The sequence below is a fragment of the Leptodactylus fuscus genome, chromosome 5 (assembly GCF_031893055.1).
Source record: "Leptodactylus fuscus isolate aLepFus1 chromosome 5, aLepFus1.hap2, whole genome shotgun sequence".
NCBI classification, from domain to species: Eukaryota; Metazoa; Chordata; class Amphibia; order Anura; family Leptodactylidae; genus Leptodactylus; species Leptodactylus fuscus.
In genome coordinates, this window is record NC_134269.1 from 89,364,229 (window position 1) to 89,385,815 (window position 21,587).

General features: G+C 42.2%; 1 protein-coding gene across 1 annotated transcript; it reads right to left on the bottom strand.

Annotated features, from left to right (window-relative positions):
• Positions 1-335: 335 nt before the first annotated feature.
• On the bottom strand, positions 336-19,178 carry PPCDC (phosphopantothenoylcysteine decarboxylase). The gene is made up of 6 exons (XM_075276227.1): positions 19,052-19,178; positions 17,328-17,466; positions 16,137-16,232; positions 14,816-14,944; positions 6,038-6,206; positions 336-544 (listed from the first exon to the last, which is right to left on the bottom strand). The coding sequence occupies exons 2-6, from the start codon at positions 17,454-17,456 to the stop codon at positions 465-467; spliced, it is 603 nt and encodes a 200-aa protein (XP_075132328.1). The 5' UTR covers positions 17,457-17,466; positions 19,052-19,178; the 3' UTR covers positions 336-464.
• Positions 19,179-21,587: the final 2,409 nt, after the last annotated feature.

A 21,587-nucleotide genomic window follows, 5' to 3' on the forward strand; every position in this document is an offset into this window, starting at 1 on the left:
GTTACAGGTGTATTGTTCTTGGCATGGTAACTTGGTGCTAGATACATGACATGTTTATGGGGACCTATACATTGTGGTTTTAATGCTGTAGCTGCTGATCAGTGTGCACATATACATCCATATAACTTAATATATATTTATTTAATATAATTTAATGATGATATATTGACGCCCCTGTTGTATATCCTCTCACACTTACTGAATATTGAACAATAGCTCCTTTGAACTTTGTTTTGCACCTCAGTCTTGAATACAGCTCTATGAGAGCGTTTTAGCCCCAAGGCTGGCTCCTGGTATGTAAGTAATAAAAAAACAATACCTTCCCACACTTAGTGTTTACTTTAGCATTATATAATTGCTATTGTTTATTTAATTTATGTACGAAATATTACCAACACTATTAACTCTATCCTATCACTAGACAGACTGCGATACAAATGTAGACATAAATGAGGATTCTGACATCACTGATGTAGTTGATTCTTGGACAGAACGTCCTTCACTTTCTCTAGGATAGTGGGGACCTCCGCCATAGCTCCAAGTCCTGCAGAAAACAAAAGGAACAAATATAATAAATATAGATTGAAAAAAATAAGTATTTTACATGTTTAACAATGACCGCTCTAATTTTGCAAAATATGCCAGGCGTAAAGGGGTTGTCCAGTTATTTTTAGAATAATATAACACCTATATATCCAAAAAGGATATATAAAAATGTTTTTTTATTGAGAATAATCAAATAACACATAAATATATATGTGTAGGGAAAACATACAGCATAAAGTCACTGAAAAACAGTGACAGATACCGAAAATCCTCTCTCCCTGTGCTAGACCTCAATCAACATCTCCACAATTTTTCTAAACAAACACCATTTTTATATATCCAAAAAGGCGTTGTGTTATATTTTCTTGGGATGTAGTGACATTTTGAAAGAAATTTTGTTTTTTGTTTTTAGAATGACAGCCTATCCATCCAGCAAACCTGCAGATTTGCTATTTGAGGGCTGTGGCTCTTCTGCAAGGGCAGTGACCTCTTCGCTATTTACATCGCATGCTGTACACGGCCGTGCAATGCGATTACAGCCTTGTCCCATTCACTTCCATGGCACAAGGATGTAATTACATTGCACAGCAGCTATGAAATAAGACAGCATACGACGTAAACAGAGAAGAGGAAATAGGAAAACCTATTTAATGATTCATGAATACTAAGATGGAAATGAAAACTTGAAGATATACAGCTGAATGAGTTGCAGAATCCGCAGCTTTCCTATGTAGTGTGTGACTGACAGTAACACTGGTATAAGGCATTCAGACAGTATACTGTACCTATGCTGGGATCTGGATTCAGCACCTGAATTCACACAGAATTACTGAACAGTAAAGAAAAAGATAACCAAGTAAAGTAACCATATATGCTCTGTTCACAGCGTGTTTTCAGCTATGCTGGAAGTATACATCAAAGTATTCCCCACTGTATACCTTCAATGTGTCCACAGAACCCAGTACATGACTTTTGGCATACATTGGGTCAGTATGTATCAGCATACCTTTTATGCCCCTGATTAAGAAGCTTCCAATTTATAGAGACACAGTAAAAAAAATTGTGAGATTATGATCCTCATGAATGGCAGGTTTGGAGGTTACATATATACATTCATTGCCTATTGGAAAATAAACCAAATTTCACATTCATGAAACAATAAAACTTCATTTTTATTTTTTTCCTCCTAAAATAAACAGTGTATGTGTTACAAAAAAGGTGAAGTACCAACTGTCTATTTTCTCTAAAGTGGAAAAACACAGCTGATGTATTACTGATATTAAGCTATGAACAGCAGTGAAACTAGGCGTCCTCAGTACCCCGCTATCCTTGAGCAACCCTGTTACCCTTGAGGACACCTACTTTGGCGAAACTTGTCCGGAATATTTTCAATTTTAATCTAGTGTTTTCCATCATGTGTTACAGTCACAGATACATACGGCAGACATGTAATGATGGACTTCACTGCTGTTAATAACTTAGGAGAAATCCAGTGAGTTGATAGACATATTTATACTAGTGGCATAATTATATATATAGCTATGTGGAATCTTAGAACTATACACTACATATCAGTATTCAGCTTTAGAGAAAATAAAGGTGGTAATTTGCCTTATTTTAATGCACACACTGTTTATATTAAGAGGAAAAAAAAGTTACGTTTTATCATTTAGTTGATGGGAAACTCACTGTAAAATCCTTTTTTCATTGTATTCATTGGGGGAACACAGCACCATTGGTATAGATCTGGCCACTAGGAAGCCGACAACAGGAATAATAAAAGAAGCCAGCTCTGTCTCTGGATTATACTCTTTCCGCAGACACTATGCTATCCAGATAATCCTTTAATAGTCCCACAATGGGGAAATTTCAGTGATACAGTTTCATAGATGGTACAGTAGTATATAACAAGAGAGAAACACATACAAGCTCATGGCAGATAGAGAAATACTAGGAATCATAGCAACTAAAAAAAGAAAGAAACACAGACACACTGCAGGATCATTTAGTTCTCTGTATGAAGTGATGTTAATAATACAGCCCGACCGTGGTTGGAGGACATGAGGAGGGGTCACAGCATGTAGATATAACAGGCAGAAAGGTTTTTTGTTTTTTTTGCAGAGGTGGGGGACATATACAGCTATCATGATAACATGTGGCAGTTCCTTTGGTGCGTAGTGAGATCTCATGCCACAGCTGATAGTTCGGTATCTTGCATCAGCACTATTGTCCATTAACCACAAAAAATGCCCCAAATGTCCTTCATCACAAGCCCTCCTCCTCCTCCTTTCTTCTTACCACTGTGTTCTCCTGCCCAAAGAAGTCTGAAGCCATCCAGGTAGACAGGGTGCTGCTCTCTTGCCAAGCTTCCATAAACTCATGGGGTAGGAGGGTGATGGTAGGCTCCCAGGCTCTAACAGAGTCCCAACAGAGCTGTAACATATGTCCCCCTCCTCTGCAAAAAAACTTTCTGCCTGTTATATCTACATGCTGTGTCCCCTCCTCATGTCCTCCAAAATCCAAAAGGATTTTACGGCGAGTACAAAAATCCATTTTATTGGGGAACACAGCACCATGGGATGTCCTAAAGCAGTCCCATAGGTAGGGAATTACACAGCCATGCCAGCAACTTAGCACACAGATGATACAGAACCTTACAATCTAAACTGGCATTGACAGAGTCCACAGAATGGATCTGGTAGAACTTACAAAAAGTGTGGACAGAGGCCCAGAAGGCAGCCCTGAGCAGCGGAAGGCTCCAACAGCTCTCACAGAAAGAGACAGCACTCGGAGAGGAAGCAGCGCAACCCTGAGCCTACAGGCCTCCCTGAAAGACGTAAATCACCAGGAGAAGGAAGCCTTGGAAGCACCCAGGCAGTTGCAAGGGCCCTCAGGGAGAACAAACAAGGAGTCAGAACAACGGAGGGAACTTGAGGTTCAAGCAGGAGGCAAAGAGGTAGACATTCTGCAAGTCCTACCGGCAGCAACCGTAGAAAGATCTTCTGGTGAAGTGACCATTTGCTTGGGCTGAGCTTTACCCAGCTTAGATAGTCTGCCACCCAATATCCACTACTGGAATGTGGGCCTCAAGAAGGGAGCGGGAGACTTCCAGCCTGGCCACTCGGCTTTTGAAGATGAAGATCATCTACCAAGAGAGGGGGAGAAGGAACTGCCCCAAAGAGATCTCTGAGGGAAGGGGAGCCATCAAGAAGTTCCCTGTGAACCCAGGGAGGAAGAAGGATAAGGCGGTAGAGTCTGGATGAAGACTGGTCCCAGTGACCAGAATTGCCATTGGTGGAGGGTACAAGCAGAATTAGGCATAAGAGATGATCGGTCAAAACCGTTGTGCCAAGGACTCACTTGCACATAAGAGAGCATGGAGGGATCCTCCAAAAGAAGGACACACCGGGGGCAACAAGGTGGCTCAGTGGTTAGCACTGCAGCCTTGAAACGCTATCGTTCTGGGTTTCAATCCTGCCAGGTACAACATCTGCAAGGAGTTTGTATGTTCTCCCTGTGTTTGTGTGAATTTTCTCCCATTATACAAAGACATACTGATAGGGAAAAATGTACATTGTGAGCCCTATATGGAGCTCACAATCTACATTAAAAAAAAAAAAAGAGGGACACACCGGATTGAAGAGCCTAGACCTAGGACTCAAAGAGTATACACTTTCTCTGGACAGCTTCAAGTGCAAACTCAAGACTCATCTTTTCCGACTGGTCTTATCACAATTCCTAATGTAAACCCTTCCATACCGCAATTAGAATCCTTAAAATGAACCCTCCTCTGTTTACGCTCCCCCATTACCCCACACGAGATGATGCCGTTTCAGGCGAACTTTATATGTCCAGGCACCATCCACATGTTAAAGGACATTACTGGTGACGGTTCATACAGTTTTATATTTGTGTAATGACAGTAACCTCTATTACAATATTTTCTGACCACTATATGAGTAATGCTACCTCCGATACCACCCCTACTACCTCTTGTGTCACCCCCTCTACCTCATAGATTGTAAGCTCTTGCGAGCAGGGCCCTCAGTCCCATTGTTTGAAGTGACTATTTCTTTTTAATATATCTTTTTGTCTGTACTTGAACCCTACAAATGGTACAGTGCTGCAGAATATGTTGGTGCTATATAAATAAAATGTACTATTATTATTCCTAGTGTCAGCCTCCTAGTGGCCAAGTATATACCCATGGTCTCCCAATGAAATAATTGGTTTATTTGCCAATAGGCAATTAGTGTTTATACTTCTTTTACACCTCCAACAAAGCTAAAAATAAGATGAGGTCAGAGCCTTAACTGTGTATACTAAATGTCATGCTTCTATGTTGGTGAAACTCAAAGGGCCAAAAAGGTCCTTTAGCTTTAAATAGCTCAAGGGATTGGACAAAATGATTAGGGCACTTTATTTTTTACACACTTACATTTAACTATTCCTGCCATCACTGGTAACGCTGCCCTTTTTTCATAGTTTATATCACTGCTGATGTGCATCTTGTATGGGTGTCTGTGACCAGAGCTACTGAGTTTATGAGTGTGTTGAGGTCTGCTGGTGCATGATTATATCTCACAATGCAAAGACCAAGATCAAAGATAGAAACAGCTGCTGTCAAAAGTCAAAGTAATCTCTAGAGACAAGCCTAAGGCTGAGTTCACACAGAGTTTTTTGGTGAGGATTTTGAGCTGGAATCCACCTCAAAATCCTGACCCAAAAAAACGACTCCCATTGAAATCAATGGGAGCTGGTCATATTTTTTTTCCACGAGCGGTCTGTTCCGGCTCCCAGAAAAAAAAGAAGCAACAAGCTCATTCTTTAGGCGGATGCCGTGGCCGGTTCAGCCGCGGATGTCCGCCTGAAGACTCTCCATACCCAACTAGGCCCATTCATTTGGGCCTAATCCGGAGCAGAGTGCCGCGACTGGATGCCGCTGTACTGCACCAGCATCCAGTCACAGCTACCGTTTTTTGGTCCGGAATCTGAGGCAGCCTCCGCCTCATTCCGGTCCAAAAAACTCCATCTGAACTCAGCCTTAGACATGCATGTTCAAAACTACACAGGGATAAACAACTGTCAAAAATATCTGGCAACCCTGGTGAGCAAAGGATTGAGCAAATTACTCCAACATATATTGTGTGCCCCAACAAAAGCCATTAGGCTCAATAGTTACCACCATAGACATTATAGTAACATAACATTTATCTAACCTGTATGGCAGGATTCATGGTATCATTATTATATAACACATCAAAGATCTTGTATAACTTTAGCGTGCTGTTCCCATAATGCAATTATTTAAGTTTTACTTACAAATTGCTAAACATAAAATCCCTTGTATAATATCTGTATCTGTCCACAGGACACAACTATTCTGTACTGAAGTATCTCTGCTTCATATCTCAAAGCAACACTGCAAGGTCATGATGAACTGAATACACAGAGCAAACACCTTTGATCACAGTATACAGTATGTGCTAACCTTTGTCACCACACATCAGTGTTTTTTCAATGCATGCAATCTCTATGTAGCCATAAGTGCGAAGACGTTCAATCTGTTCGGCTGTGATTGGATGTTCCCACATGGCTGTGTTCATAGCTGGACAGAACAGCAATGGTTTTTGCAAGTCCCATGCACGAACTATACAGGTCTGCAAAATAAAATACACAGTAAGATCATGAGTAAAGAAAAAGTACATTTCATATGGATGCTACTACCCTGTTACATGACTAAGAGATTTTTGGATCTTCTTGTGCTGCAAACCCTTAATTCTATCAATCCAGAGTACAGACACCAGTTATGCATTTATTTAAGTAGACTGAGAAGGAACTGAAGCCAAAAATGACTTAATTTAATATGTTGTTTTTTTTTCAATTCCAATACACTGTTTAAATCTTAAAGCTAGGAAACCTCTACGGGATTTACAAACTGTATAGACAAAATAGGTAACATCAAATACTGTAGTTGTTTCATGTTTCAGGTGTGTCCGCCACCTGGTGGTGTATCATTGTTACTGTAAGTCTATTAAAGGGTTTTAACTATTCTAAAAATTATTTATGATGTGATCTGCCAAAAAAGAACTCCTGATCAATTAAACCTTTATTCTTCGGAACTGAGCAAAGAACCTGAAAAGTAGGACTTACCAGCTTTCTCCTTCAAAAGTGACAGCTTTAGGGCTCAACAACAACAGTGGCAAAATCTACAGATCTCTTCGATTTCTATGTTATTGCCCTGTCCTCCTCCATACATCCTTTTTCCCTTCTTCTGTACATTGCTGTACAGAGACTACCATTATTTACATATGATACAAACACAGTTTCATAGGGTGACAATTAACTTACCAATATGTTTTTGGAGTGTTGAAGAGACACTGACCATATACTTTAGATAGCTATTGGCTGATGTTGTTCAGATGACAGCTTTCCCTGCACACATGCTCCTTCAGTTTGGCACAGTGCATATACAGTCCTATGAAAAAGTTTGGGCACCCCTATTAATCTTAATCATTTTTAGTTCTAAATATTTTGGTGTTTATAACAGCCATTTCAGTTTGATATATCTAATAACTGATGGACACAGTAATATTTCAGGATTGAAATGAGGTTTATTGTACTAACAGAAAATGTGCAATATGCATTAAACCAAAATTTGACCGGTGCAAAAGTATGGGCACCTCAACAGAAAAGTGACATTAATATTTAGTAGATCCTCCTTTTGCAAAGATAACAGCCTCTAGTCGCTTCCTGTAGCTTTTAATCAGTTCCTGGATCCTGGATAAAGGTATTTTGGACAAACAATTCAAGTTCAGTTAAGTTAGATGGTCGCCGAGCATGGACAGCCCGCTTCAAATCATCCCACAGATGTTCAATGATATTCAGGTCTGGGGACTGGGATGGCCATTCCAGAACATTGTAATTGTTCCTCTGCATGAATGCCTGAGGATTTGGAGCGGTGTTTTGGATCATTGTCTTGCTGAAATATCCATCCCCGGCGTAACTTCAACTTCGTCACTGATTCTTGAACATTATTCTCAAGAATCTGCTGATACTGAGTGGAATCCATGCGACTCTCAACTTTAACAAGATTCCCGATGCCGGCATTGGCCACACAGCCCCAAAGCATGATAAGATAAGATAAGATAAGATAATCCTTTAATAGTCCCACCTTGGGGAAATTTCAGCGTGTTACAGCAGCATAGTAATACAGATACAGGATAATACAGAGTAATATGTTACAGACGTAGACACAGATAAGCTGAGAAGAGAAGATATACTAGGAGTCCATGGCAGCTAAGGAAAAACAGAAGAGAAAGAGGAAGACCTCATGGTCATCCTCATAATCATTAGTTCTCTGTGCGGAGAGCTCTTCGTTTGGTCTGATGTAGATTATACAGCCTGGTCGCGGTTGGAAGGAAGGACCTGCGATAGCGCTCCTTCTCACACTTGGGGTGAAGCAGACGGTCGCTTACAGTGCTGCCAAGTCCCATCAGGGTCCCATACATGGGGTGGGATTTGTTCCCCCGCATGGAGGTCACCACAGACAGTATCCTTCTGTCACCCACCACCTGTACTGGGTCCAAGGGGCTCCCCAGGACAGAGCTGGCCCTCCTGATCAGCCTGTCAAGTCTATTTCTGTCCCTGGTTGATATACTGCTTCCCCAGCAGGCCACACCGAAAAAGATGGCTGAGGCAACCACAGAGTTGAAGAAGGCCCTAAGAAGTGTCCCCTGGACTCCGAAGGCCCTCAGCCTCCTGAGCAGGTAGAGTCTGCTGTGGCCCTTTCTGTGCAGCGCCTCCAGGTGATCAGCCCAGTCTAGTTTATTATTGAGGAGCACGCCCAGGTACTTATAGGTCCTGACTATCTCAATACATGTTCCTTGGATCTCCACCGGGGTCGGAGCACCTCTCCGTTTACTAAAGTCCACCACCATCTCCTTGGTCTTCCCAGCATTAATCCTGAGCTGGTTCTGCTGGCACCATTCAACAAAATCCCGGTTTAAGTCTCTGTATTCCCTATCATCGCCATCAGTGATAAGGCCGACTATAGCAGAGTCATTGGAGTACTTCTGTAAGTAACAGCTGGATGAGTTGTGCCTAAAGTCAGCAGTGTACAGTGTGAAGAGGAATGGGGCAAGAACTGTACCTTGAGGTGCCCCCGTACTACAGATCACAGTGTCAGACACACAGTCCTGGGCTCTCACATACTGAGGGCGGTTTGTCAGGTAGTCTAGGATCCAGTTGGACAGGTGATGGTCCACACCACCAAGGTTCAGCTTCTTCCTCAGTAGCCCTGGCTGAATGGTGTTGAACGCACTGGAGAAATCAAAGAACATTATTCTCACAGTGTTCCCGGGTTTCTCCAGGTGAGAGAGAGCTCTGTGAAGAAGGTGGATGATGGCGTCATCTACCCCAATGCCTGGCCGGTAGGCAAACTGGAGGGGGTCCAGAGCGGAGCTCACTAGGGGGCGTAGGTGTGTCAGGACCAGTCTCTCTAGGACCTTCATTAGGTGTGATGTCAGTGCTACAGGTCGGTAGTCATTGTAGCCCATCGGGTTGGGTTTCTTTGGGACTGGTACCACGCAAGATGTTTTCCACAGTTGAGGTACCACCCCCAGCTTCAGGCTCATATTGTACATGTGCGTTATAATACCACACAGCTGGTCACTGCACATTTTAAGAACTCTTGCGCTTATACCATCAGGTCCCCCCGCTTTGTTCGCTCTAATATTCTTCATTTCCTTACACACCTGAGACTCCTGCAGGATCAGATAGTCAGATTGCAGTTGACCGCAGGTCGGTGGGGGTTGGGTCTTGGTGTGTGAGGGGAGGGCGGTTAGCTGACATGCTGGTGGAGGGAGCATTTGCTTGGAGTCGAATCTATTGAAGAATAGATTAAGCTCGTTAAGCCACTTCCTGTCCCCTACTGTTCGGTGCCTTGTCTTTTCCTTGTGTCCTGAAATTGCCTTAAGGCTGTCCCACACCTCAGAGATTCTACCCTCCCCCATCTGTAGCTCCATCTTCCGTCTGTAGTTGGCTTTCCCTTCCCTGATCAATTGTCTCAGCTGTTTCTGAACCGCCCCCAGGCCATCTTTGTCCCCAGACCTAAAAATTCTCTTTTTTTGCTTGAGGAGAGTTTTAATCTCAGAGTTAATCCATGGTTTGTTATTGGAGAAACACCTCACCTTCCTAGTTGGTACCGTGCTGTCCACACAGAAATTAATGTAGTCCGTTATGCAATGTGTGAGTCCCTCAATGTCCTCTGGAAATGAGTCTTGAAACACTTCCCATAAAGTTATATCAAAGCAGTCCCTTAGAGACTCGACACTTTTACAGTGGGTAGCATGTGTTTTTCTTGGAATGCGGTTTCTTTTTGGACGCCATGCATAACGCCTTTTTTTTATAACCAAACAACTCAATTTTTGTTTCCAAAATGAAGCTGCCTTGTCCAAATGTGCTTTTTCATACCTCAGGCAACTCTATTTGTGGCGTACGTGCAGAAACGGCTTCTTTCTCATCACTCTCCCATACAGCTTCTATTTGTGCAAAGTGCGCTGTATAGTTGACCGATGCACAGTGACACCATCTGCAGCAAGATGATGCTGCAGCTCTTTGGAGGTGGTCTGTGGATTGTCCTTGACTGTTCTCACCATTCTTCTTCTCTGCCTTTCTGATATTTTTCTTGGCCTGCCACTTCTGGGCTTAACAAGAACTGTCCCTGTGGTCTTCCATTTCCTTACTATGTTCCTCACAGTGGAAACTGACAGGTTAAATCTCTGAGACAACTTTTTGTATCCTTCCCCTGAACAACTATGTTGAACAATCTTTGTTTTCAGATCATTTGAGAGTTGTTTTGAGTAGCCCATGATGCCACTCTTCAGAGGAGATTCAAATAGGAGATCAACTTGCAATTGGCCACCTTAAATACCTTTTCTTATGATTGGATACATCTGGCTATGAAGTTCAAAGCTCACTGAGGTTACAAAACCAATTTTGTGCTTCAGTAAGTCAGTAAAAAGTAGTTAGGGGAATTCAAATCAATAAAATGATAAGGGTGCCCATACTTTTGCACCGGTCAAATTTTGGTTTAATGCATATTGCACATTTTCTGTTAGTACAATAAACCTCATTTCAATCATGAAATATTACTGGGTCCATCAGTTATTAGATATATCAAACTGAAATGGCTGTTGCAAACACCAAAATATTTAGAACAAAAAATGATTAAGATTAATAGGGGTGCCCAAACTTTTTCATAGGACTGTATTCTCAAAAAGTAGAGCAGGTAAAATTCAACAAACCTGATCCTTCTTTCCCCTGACATTAGCTGTTGATGTAGCGTTGAGACAACCCCATAGATATGAAATAGTCATCCAATCAAGACAAAATTGCAAGTTCAGCCAACATTTATCTAAGGAGTATGGCTACCCTTAGCCACATAACAATATCATCCAACTAAAACCACCTCCCTCTCTTGCGCGTAATTTGGGCAGATTTGAAACGTTGGTCGAAAGGCACATATACCTGGTTTGGGCGCTGCGCTATTTATAAAATGAACGTCATGCCACGCCTACTGTAGCTGTTCCAAACTTTACCAATACATGTTTCCCCAGCCTTCTTCCCTCAAACAGTGGGTCTCCCTTGAACATGCCTTCCATGGTACGCCGGTACACTTGCTCCCCTGGCTGGACTCCTCATTCTCTCCTTCCCTGCAATCTCACCCTACCATTGCTCCTACCCTTCGGGGTTGCAAGGCGCTCTTTCATAAAGAGCAACTTTCCCCCCTCTCTTTTCCCTGTCCTGGGAAATCCGGCCTTTCCGGCCAGTCTTTCTCCTGGTTCGTTTAGACAGTGGAGGTCCGCAGGTCGCAATAGGGCTGTTCATTTTCGGACTGCGGGTTCCTGGCACTCTCATCAGAACTTACTCTCGGAATCGGACCTCCCCCCACTGGGCCCATGACGGGCTCTTCAACTTGTCCACTTTCTCTCCTCATTACCAAACCCCTCTGGTTTTGACAGACCCCTCAAGAAATTCAAGGTGGCCTGCTCGGGATTAGGTCCAATCAGGCACTCCCTCTCTGACTTTTATTCACTCCTGATCTCCCCTTCCTCAGACTACAGACCTCCCTTCCTTGCTAAATGGGAGGCAGACGTGAACTTGACTCTCTCGGATGCTCAATGTGCCAGGGTCCTTGAGTTCACCCATAAGTGCTCGGTGGTCAGCAAATATCAGGAGGTGGGCTATAAACTCTTGACCTGTTGGTACCTCGTCCCCTCTAGGCTGCACAAGATCTACCCTTCCTCCTCCCCGGTTTGCTGGCGCTGTGATTCTGGGGAGGGGACCCTCTTGCATGTGTTCTTGGATTGTGCTGAACTCAGGGACTTCTGGACTGGACTTCACAGGGTTCTATGTCAGGTTTTCCACTCCTCTCTGCCCTTCACCCCAGCCTTCTTTGTGCTCCACTTGTCGGATCTTCCTCTATGCTCCTACCGCAAATCCTCCCTGTGTTATATGCTCAATGCGGCCAGAGCCTGTGTTCCAGCCCTTTGGAAATTTTCCAATCACCCCTCCCTCCGTCACTGGGTTCATAAAGTAGAGGACATCAGAATCATGGAAGACCTCACGACCACCCTCCGAGACACTCATGCGGCCTACATGGACGCCTGGATGCCTTGGCTCCTTTTCCAGGGCACTCACTCTTATAAAGCCTTGGTTGGATGAGACCCCTTGGCAGTTGGTGTGGCTTTTGATCCGGAGCCTTGGTCCCGTCCCCCCCCGTCCCCCCACATTACCATGATGTCACTGCACTATTTGATTCAGGTGACCTAAACCTATCTATCTACAGGACTGGGTTGCTGAGTTTTCGTGAAATATACCTCTTAAGGATTATGAGTGGGCATATGAAAAGTAATCCTTTTTTTAGCCTTGTGAATAATTATTTATTAAAAATTATTAGCCTTTAAAGTTCTTGTTATCTATTTACTAGTATCTATTTTTTTGTATTCTCAGATCATAGTAACATATTCACTGGCCTATCAAAGAAATTACAAGTATAACCCTTAGCAGCGGGGGGGGGGGGGGGGGGGGGGCATTCTTCAATAAGGGTTTCCTAGTGAAAAACTCAGACACAGGGTGGCACATCATAAAGATAAACCAAAGCTATAAATTGTGAAGGAATTTGTTACAGATGGAGGAGCAAGTACAGCACCCAGGGTAATGACTTCATTAGATGTGACATGTGAAGAGTCTGAGGTCTGGATGTGATAAAAGTGTGAAGAGGTATTCACACTACATAGTAATAAAACTACTAGACAGTTATCCCTGGGTTACAGATGTCCCACAGTCTTTACTTTATCAGAAGTTGTATATCTATTCATTAGAGAGTAAGCAACATTTACATGAAACTCAAAAATCTCTCCACTTTTGTCAGTTGGATCTGATCATGTTATTAGTCTCTGGATGTTACCATTCACTACCAGCCAGTGGACGTGTTAACAGCAACCAGGAATTGTGTTCAAGTGATATTAAACAATAACTGAGGAATAAAGATGAGCAAACACTATCCGAAACAGCTGTTTCGAATAGCATGATCCCATAGAAATGAATGGAAGCAGCCAGCACGCAGACTTTGCCGGCGGCCAGCCGCTTAACCCCCCGCGTGCCGGCTGCGTCCATTCATTTCTATGGGAGCGTGCTATTCGAAACGGCTGTTTCGAATACTGTTCGCTCATCTCTACCGAGGAACAGAAACATTCATATCAAATAGCAAAATCTTAAAAGCTGCAGATTTTAAAATAATTTGGGTGAATAATGATTTACAAGGATGTCTTACTGATACTCATTAAGCAATACATTATTATTTAGAAACAAATAATATATACTGGAAATGACTGGCTCAGTGAAATTTCCTGACTCTGCCAATGGGCCAAGAAGTGACCAGAAAATGGAGACTGGGGCGACCCAGGGAGTATCAGAAGGGGAGCAGCGCAGGAACTCATATAGAATAACTCATCACTAAGTACAAAATGCTAAATGACATACAACATTTTATTCTCCCTGTGCTCCTGATCAATTTCTCTTTAAAATCCATGCAGCATTCAATAGATTACATGTAAACCAGCTCTGATTCTCCATGTGGGCAGGAACAGTTTGTATTTCTCTGAGAAACTAAATAGGTTTCCTCCCACTTGGAGAACCAGGGCTAGTTCACAAATAAACTTCCAGTGGCCATATCTTTAAATGGGTGGATGGATTTTAAAAACAAAAACACCTACTCATTCAGGGGCACAGCACGAATCATGTGATGTTGAGGCATTTAGCATTTTGTACTTGGTGACAGGTCGTCTTTAAAAACGTACAAAACATTTCTGAAGATTTTTGTTAAGGATGTTAGCAGAATGATTTTAGTGTTGTCCACTTCTCACTAGGGTGATCATGTAATATAGGGTCGCACAAGTCCTCCAGAGCGGGAATTTCTCTTTGTAGCAGATTTCGACACTTATAGAATGACCCATAAAGGCCTCCAATCTATGACATATTAATATACCTTAAAGAGGTTGTTCGGGCAAAATAGATATTTTTAAAATAGGCCCAGGAGAGTTGAAAATTTTATTAAAAAAATCATGCTCACCTGTCCCTGATGCTCCGGTTTCGTCCAAGTGCAGTCTGGTCCTGCTGTTCTGTTGTCTTCTACAAGTAAAACTGCTCACTGATGTGACATCCTGGACCCAGTCTATTGAAACCGCTGATTGGCCTAAGGCCCTGTGACTGCTAATGCCAATCAGTGCCCTCAGGAAGAGACCCAGGAATGTCACAGGTAGTGACGCCACATGCCCTTTGCTGAGCCTGCTAATTGGTCTTAACGGTCACGGGTGGTGGGAACTTCCACTAGAAGACAATGAACTGTCAGGACCAGATCGCACTGGGAGGAACCGGAGCACCAGGAAAAGGTGAGTGTGATTTTTTTCACCTCCCCTAGCCTATTTAAAATATAACATTTTTACCTGGACAACCTCTTTTAACTATGGACCTTATAGAGGGTAAGTACTCTGACACAAAATAGCAATGAATCTCATGACAGCAGCAAATCCTTTCCTTTGTTTTTGGCAATTAACTTATGGATCTTGTTGTACAAATTTCCTTAGAAATGGTCAACGTGCAGCAATAAGAATGATGCAAACTACTCTGTTGGGCAACATCTATTGCGACACATTTATGGTCAACTATTCCCTTGTAAAAAGTGACTAAAGAAATCAGTTCTTACCACCAAATTATCACAAATCCCACTGGAAATTTTCCCCAAAGTATTAGCATCTAAGGGAGCGAGAATCATAACATCAGCCCAGCGGCGTAGCTCAATGTGCAACACATGATCAGAGCGACGATTCCACATCTAGGGACAAAGGATGTAAACAATAAGAAACATACAGTAAGTACAAAGGATAGCAGTCTGAATTTAGCTTCTGCCGGGAAAAATCATGTTTTTTGTTGTTTCTGAGGAATTACTTATCACTTTAAAAAAAAAAATATATATATATTTATATATATATATATAGGGATTATTTAGTGAATGCTAATTTTGCAGCTATATTAATATAAGAGAGGGATTTTTTTGTTCTTATTGTCCTTCACATGTTCCTTGAAAACACAACCTGCACAATCTAGCAGAAACAAAAATCAATGAAAAATCCTATTACTGTTCAGTGTCTTTATTTGTTCCTGGCAGTGGAGATGTGTGGAGGGCAATGACCTGGTGAAAACAAATGACTGGATCCGTTGGAAAAGCACTGATAGTGTTAAAACTATTAATATATTTTAAAAAATTCTGAGTTTTAAGGATACTCTGAAAGCGTTAACAGACTGCATAATTCTATCCAGAAAAGCTTATGGGCACAGCCTAATAAGATTACAAAAAGGCAGCCCTGCGGCTTTCACTAGGCTCATGGCTGCCATGTAAATGCATTGGATGCCTGTGATCTCATTTGCAGGAGTTTGGATGCCTATAGGAAGGAGCCCATGCCTTCCAAATCCCCTTAGATTCCACGGTTGCTATTGACCATGGCATCTAATGCACAGGATCGGTGGCTTGTATGTATATATTTCATTTTTTTTTTGCCCTAAAAAGTCGCAAACCAGTGGTATTTTTATGCCACCCTTGTCACATTTTGCAAAGTGAATAGGGCTTGCCACGGGTAAGGGCCTTTATTTTTTGCCAAAAACACTATCATTTATGCCACCTTTATGGTGTAAATAATGGCAAAAATCAGATTTTTGCCTAGATGCTAGGACTCCAATAGATGCGGTGATGTGATGCAAGAACACGATGAGGTGTGCCCCTTGTCATAAATTAAATTCAGCCTCCACTATCACAGAGCACATCAAGACCAGCACCAATATGCTGGTCTTGATTAATAACCACCTTCCATGTGTTTTTTTTTTTCATGCAATTTAAGATACCACAAAAAAAACAACTGTGCGAAGGAGACCAAACGGAACCTTAAATGATAGTATCTAGATAGCGTCTATGAACTTCACTTATATTAACTGCTAACTACCATCATTTACAATATGTCATCCCACCTCACCTTCCATTCATCGTCATCACTATAAATTGGAACAGGTATGTCCTGTATGTTGTAGAAATGTTTTGCTCTCTCTGTAGTCACAACCTGCACCTCAACCTGTAAGGAGAGAGAAATAGATTGAATAAGGATCAAGGCACTATATTTTATGTGGAAATTAGAAAAGTGTTCTCATAAATCACTAATCACCAACTACTACAGATTAAATACAAAATATAAAATCATTTTAGAAGGCTGCAGTTTGAACATAGCAGAAATAATTCTAATTTTAATACTAGTAATTTCCCATTCGAGAGCAACAGAAGAGACTGAAAGTATAAACTCATGACATACTCAACACAAGAACCAGTTCATGGCATGAATTTATGGCATTCTATCTCACTTAAGGAATGTGTCCTTCAGATCTGGTGGAGGCATCACAACCGTGGATCACATTTCAATCAGGGGACAATAAAACCTTCACACTCCTTATCTAGGAATTGCCCCAATATTTACTGCTCCAGCTGTTTACGCTTCTACTCATATGGTTCTGCTTTACATCACTTGTCTTATATATCACACTATTGCTTTGGCATTTTGTGTATAAATATGTGACCATTCACATAACAGGTGAGATTAATAAAAATAATTTTATTTATATAGCACCAACATATTCCGCAGGACTTTACAAGTCAGAGGGTATATGAACAAACAATATTTTACATTACAATGTGACACGCCTGGGACATTGCATCGACACTGCACAGAAGAGGAGGCGAAATCTTACCTTCGCCACTCCTCTATGGATCCTTGATGCAAAGTCCCAGGCATGGCGCTTTCAGGTTTACTGTGACATCACATGCATGCACATTATCTGTGCATTACGTTTGACAAAGTTTCCTGAAACCTAAGTCCAGACAGAAGGCTGGGCAGAACTACGTGGCTGGTAGATGGGTTTTAGGGGTTTATAGTAAATGCGTCACCAAAGCCCATTGCGAAAAAGCCCATTACAGTTAATTTGCATAAATTTGGACAAATAAAAGAAAAACATCTTTTGAAAGTGTATACAAAGACCGGCAAGGTAATGTGTGTACTTTATGATGCAATTTCCTGCTGTCATACTCCCTTTATCTAAAAAGGACCATTACATTTTTATCTTTTCTAAATACTAGATAACATGGAAAAAAGATACATTTAGGATATATGTACACCTACTCCAGGTATCTCTAACAGGCCAGACACTAGATGGGGCAGCTTCAGGGCCGCCACACTGCCTGTAACACCAAGAAGTACATGAACGGACGAGGTTAGAGAGTCAGGAGAATCTGCGCCAGAACTGTCCATTGCTTACAACCTGCACAAAACATTAAAAAAACCAAGTCAGAACGTGTCTTCTTTGTGTCAGAACACAAATGTCAAAAATGTCATACAAATCTCACATGCAAATATAGTTAGGATACAAAATAATATCACTGGGGTATACTGGCCACAATATATTACCCCTGCACTTTGGGAGGGTGACTTGATAATTGGTGGGGATCCGACTGCTGAGACCTCCACTGATCAAGAAAACTGAGAAGTTCTAATTCCTATTGTTAATGAGGAAGTGGATAGAAATGTGCACCCTTGTTCCATTGATTTCAATTGGGCTGCCAAGTGCCTAAACTGTGGAAGGGGGTAACTTTTGAGGCTGGATTACCCCTTTAACTAGGAAAATCTCATATTCAGAACTCTATTAGGAACAATATTTTTGTCAGTGGCGAACCAGAAATAAGTAGTGACTAATAATAACTAATGCACTTTATTAAAGGATCTTTCAACCACACACATAAATGTCTGACTGGTTTCCTGCTCCTCCTCTTTCTTCTCTTCCACTATCAAACATTTTGATTGACGCTATGTAATAGGAGTATCAAAGAAACTCAGTTCACCTGATAAGGTGGGGTGCCCACCCTTCATCCATTTAAAGAAGCTATTTTGTTTTTATATTTATTCATTATGTACCTATTCCACTAATATATACAGCTCAGCCGGAATTACCCTGTTTAGTTCTTCCTTTCTATTTAAAAATTGACCTCAGTAGTCACGTGATCAGGGGACGTCACTGGTAGTAACATCCTGTTGTCCTTCATTGAGACCGCTGATTGGCCTCAGTGGTCACGTGTGGCGGTCACTTCTGCCAGAAGGATACACAGGAGCTGTGGGACCGAACCCTGCTGGGAGACACTGGAGCACTGAGGATAAGTGAGTATGATATTTTTTTTCTTTCTTTCACCCTCTCCCCTGGCCCAATTAAAAAATAAAATTTTAACCTGGACAACCCCTTTAAACTGAGTACATATCGCAGTTGTTGCTGTATTTTTTATTCCTTAAACTCCTATAACGCCTTCCTTTATATTTCTCAGGCCACTTTTGGCTTTGACCTAAAAATCCACAGAAAATTCTGCAACATGTATCCTCCCAGGAGAACAGATAAGATTATCTATAAGGCATACAGAAAATAAGTGACAATGTTGGCCCTCCAACCCATCTCCCAAATTCTAGTACGGTAACAAGCAGTATCACCTGTGACATTTACCCTATAAAATGCCGCCCCCTATGTATCATTCATTACCATACAGCAGTGTAACTAAACAGGACAGCACGTGACTCTATTTACAGTTGTAACTTTATTTAATCAACTAGCATAAAGAAGTGCGGCTATTGACCACAGCAACCAATCAGGGCGCTTCTTTCAATATCCAAGCATGAGAGCTGGGTTCCGATTGGTTGCTAGTGGCAACGCTGTCACTTTTCCTAGTTCTAGTTCACCTATCGCATATCCTGTCTATAGTATAATGCAGGCGAATATATAGAACAAGTCGGCATAACCCATACATAACTATGAAGCGCGTACAGGTGTCCCATCATCCGCATATAGTACTAATAGGTGACATTACCATATGTCATTGTGGAGCGGGACGTGACAATGGAGCCATTGTATTTAATCTGGATTAGATCTCATTATAAAGCACTGAGCGCCTTGCCGGACTCCGGACCAATCAGCGCACACTACTAATCACAGAGCGCGGCGCGCCAGAAGCACGCGACCGCCCTACGTCCTGTCACGTGCCCCGCAGTCCTCTGTTTTGTTTCCGGCCCTCGTGATGACGTCTTACTAATAAAAAGGCGGGGTTGTACGGGGCCGCAGATACTAGGATCATGGAGTTAGTGCCTGGCCTGCTGTCATTGCCTCATAGCACAGCAATTTCAGGGAGTCTTCACTGCCGAGTCTCAGTGTGTTCTATATTATACACCCACACAAGGCATTACACCTCCATATCACATCACTCTGTATTAGATAGCAGATTTACTAATAATTAGACAGTCTGATCCTAAATAAATCTGGTGTATCTTTAGACTAGTCTACATCTATACCACTTTCATGTCCTCATCTATGAATTCAGCACACTGTTAGCTTTCCCAGTATGTGCCTCACTGCTGGAGAGTTCTCCCAACTGTCAGATGGGCAGGCCCTACAGCCTAGCGCCATCCCTGGTCTGTAAGGAACTACCCCATCTGTACTGTAGCGTAGCCTTGTACTTCAGAAGGGGTGTTCCTTACAGACCAGAGATGACGCTTGGCTGTAATGTTCACCCTTCGGACAGTGGGGAGATATCAGTGCCAAAATTAATGGCACCAATATCTCCAGCATTGCCGCACGTACCAGGAAGGCCGACAGTGTGCTGAATTCAGCGGTTTTCTAGCAGTATATAATAGAGATGAGCGAATATGCTCCATCGAATACCTCAGCCGCATAGCTCCGGGCGGCAGGGAAGGTGGGAGGGGCAGTAAAAAGTCGATGCCCCTGAAGTGTCCCTGCCATCGGGAGTAATGCGGCCGAGGTATTCAATCGAGCATATTCACTCATCTCTAGTATATAACACTGAACATTGATGAGGACATGAAAGGTCTTCTTTACTTTGCTTTGAACCAGAATTATTTGATACATTGTGAATATACGTCAAACACCTTTTTTTGCTAATCTAAATCCACGTATAGAATGTTGAAAAATTTGAGCCCAAACTACATGTGCCATGTTTACACAAATGTCTACTTTATTTATTTATTATGCTTATTTTTATAGCGCCATCATATTCCGCAGCGCTTTACAGACATTGACAGTTACTGTCCCATATAGGGCTCACAATCCACATTCCCTATCAGTATGTCTTTGGAGTGTGGGAGGAAACCAGAGTACCCGGAGGAAACCCACGCAAACACGGGGAGAACATACAAACTCCTTGCAGATGTTGTCCTTGGAAGGATTTGAACCCAGGATTCCAGCACTGCAAGGCTGCAGTGCTAACCACCGAGCCACCATGCTGCCCTACTTGTAACCACAATAGTAAATGTGGGGCACTGTGTGTATGATTCCAGTGCCACATCTTATACCTATGGTGTTACATCGGTGTGTACATTGTTCCTGTGCCAACATTTGTGTGCACTTTATTCCTTTGCTGTGAAAGCACTGTGTGCTTTATACCTGGGTCATAAAATCACCGGGTGTGTGTGGCGTTGGGGTGGTAGGTTTTATCCCCATCTATGCCACTTTTATGAAGTATATAGGTCATAACGTGGGCAACTTTGCCACAAGGTCCTTTCTTAAGCAAGGATGGACCACATCGTCTGATAAGTGCTTCCCTCAGCATTTTGCGTCCCAACATAGTTTTCTAGTTGGGACCTTTAATGGGAGTCTGTCAGCATAAAATTGAGATTTAAACTAATCATGATACATTGAATAACTGTGAGCATGGTTTACAATAATGTATTTCTTCTTCAGGACTACTCTCCTCCATACTTATAAAAATCGTCCTTTTATCCCTATGCAAATGAGTAGAAAAGTGCTTCAGTGTCTTTGCTTTCCATTAATGGGCTTCACTATCTGCCGATGCTAACTGCTGCTTAACTCCAGCTAGTTGACTGACATCTGTCACCTCATCCTCAGCACACAGTACTAACTAATGATGACACACTTTCCCACCTGAATCCGGCTTCCTTCACTTCCCAATGTGTACAGTCATCAGACATGCACAGTAACTAGTAGCTTGGTGTTGATGATGAGGAGAGAGATGTCAACTAATGCGGGAGCAGATGAGCAACAGTTAGCAGCAGCAGTAAGTGAAGCCTGTTGATGGAAAGCCATTCCTCTAAATTCCTTTTCATTTGTATAGGGATAAAACAATGATTTTTACAAGAATGGAGCAGCGATCTGAAACAAGAAATACATAATTGTAAATTGTGCTGACAGCCCTATAAGGTTCGGGGACCTGAAAAACGGAGAGCCATACCATTAAAACAGAGGTTGTTTGCCATTTTAATACTGAACCTGGCAGAGGGAAAAGTCCTCTATACAGGACTTTTCTCTCTGCCAGTTTCCGACGGTTTCTGTGGCAGAGTTCCAATGGAGATTCTGGCGTAGAAGTGAATCTAGCC

Coding starts and splice junctions, on each gene's coding strand:
- PPCDC (XM_075276227.1), bottom strand. CDS start 17,456: ATGGACAGTTCTGGCGCAGATTCTCCTGACTCTCTAACCTCGTCCGTT. Junction 16,233..17,327: donor GCCTGTTAGAGATACCTGGA/GTAGGTGTACAT, acceptor CTCTCCTTACAG/GTTGAGGTGCAGGTTGTGAC. Junction 6,207..14,815: donor GGATTTGTGATAATTTGGTG/GTAAGAACTGAT, acceptor TTTATTTTGCAG/ACCTGTATAGTTCGTGCATG.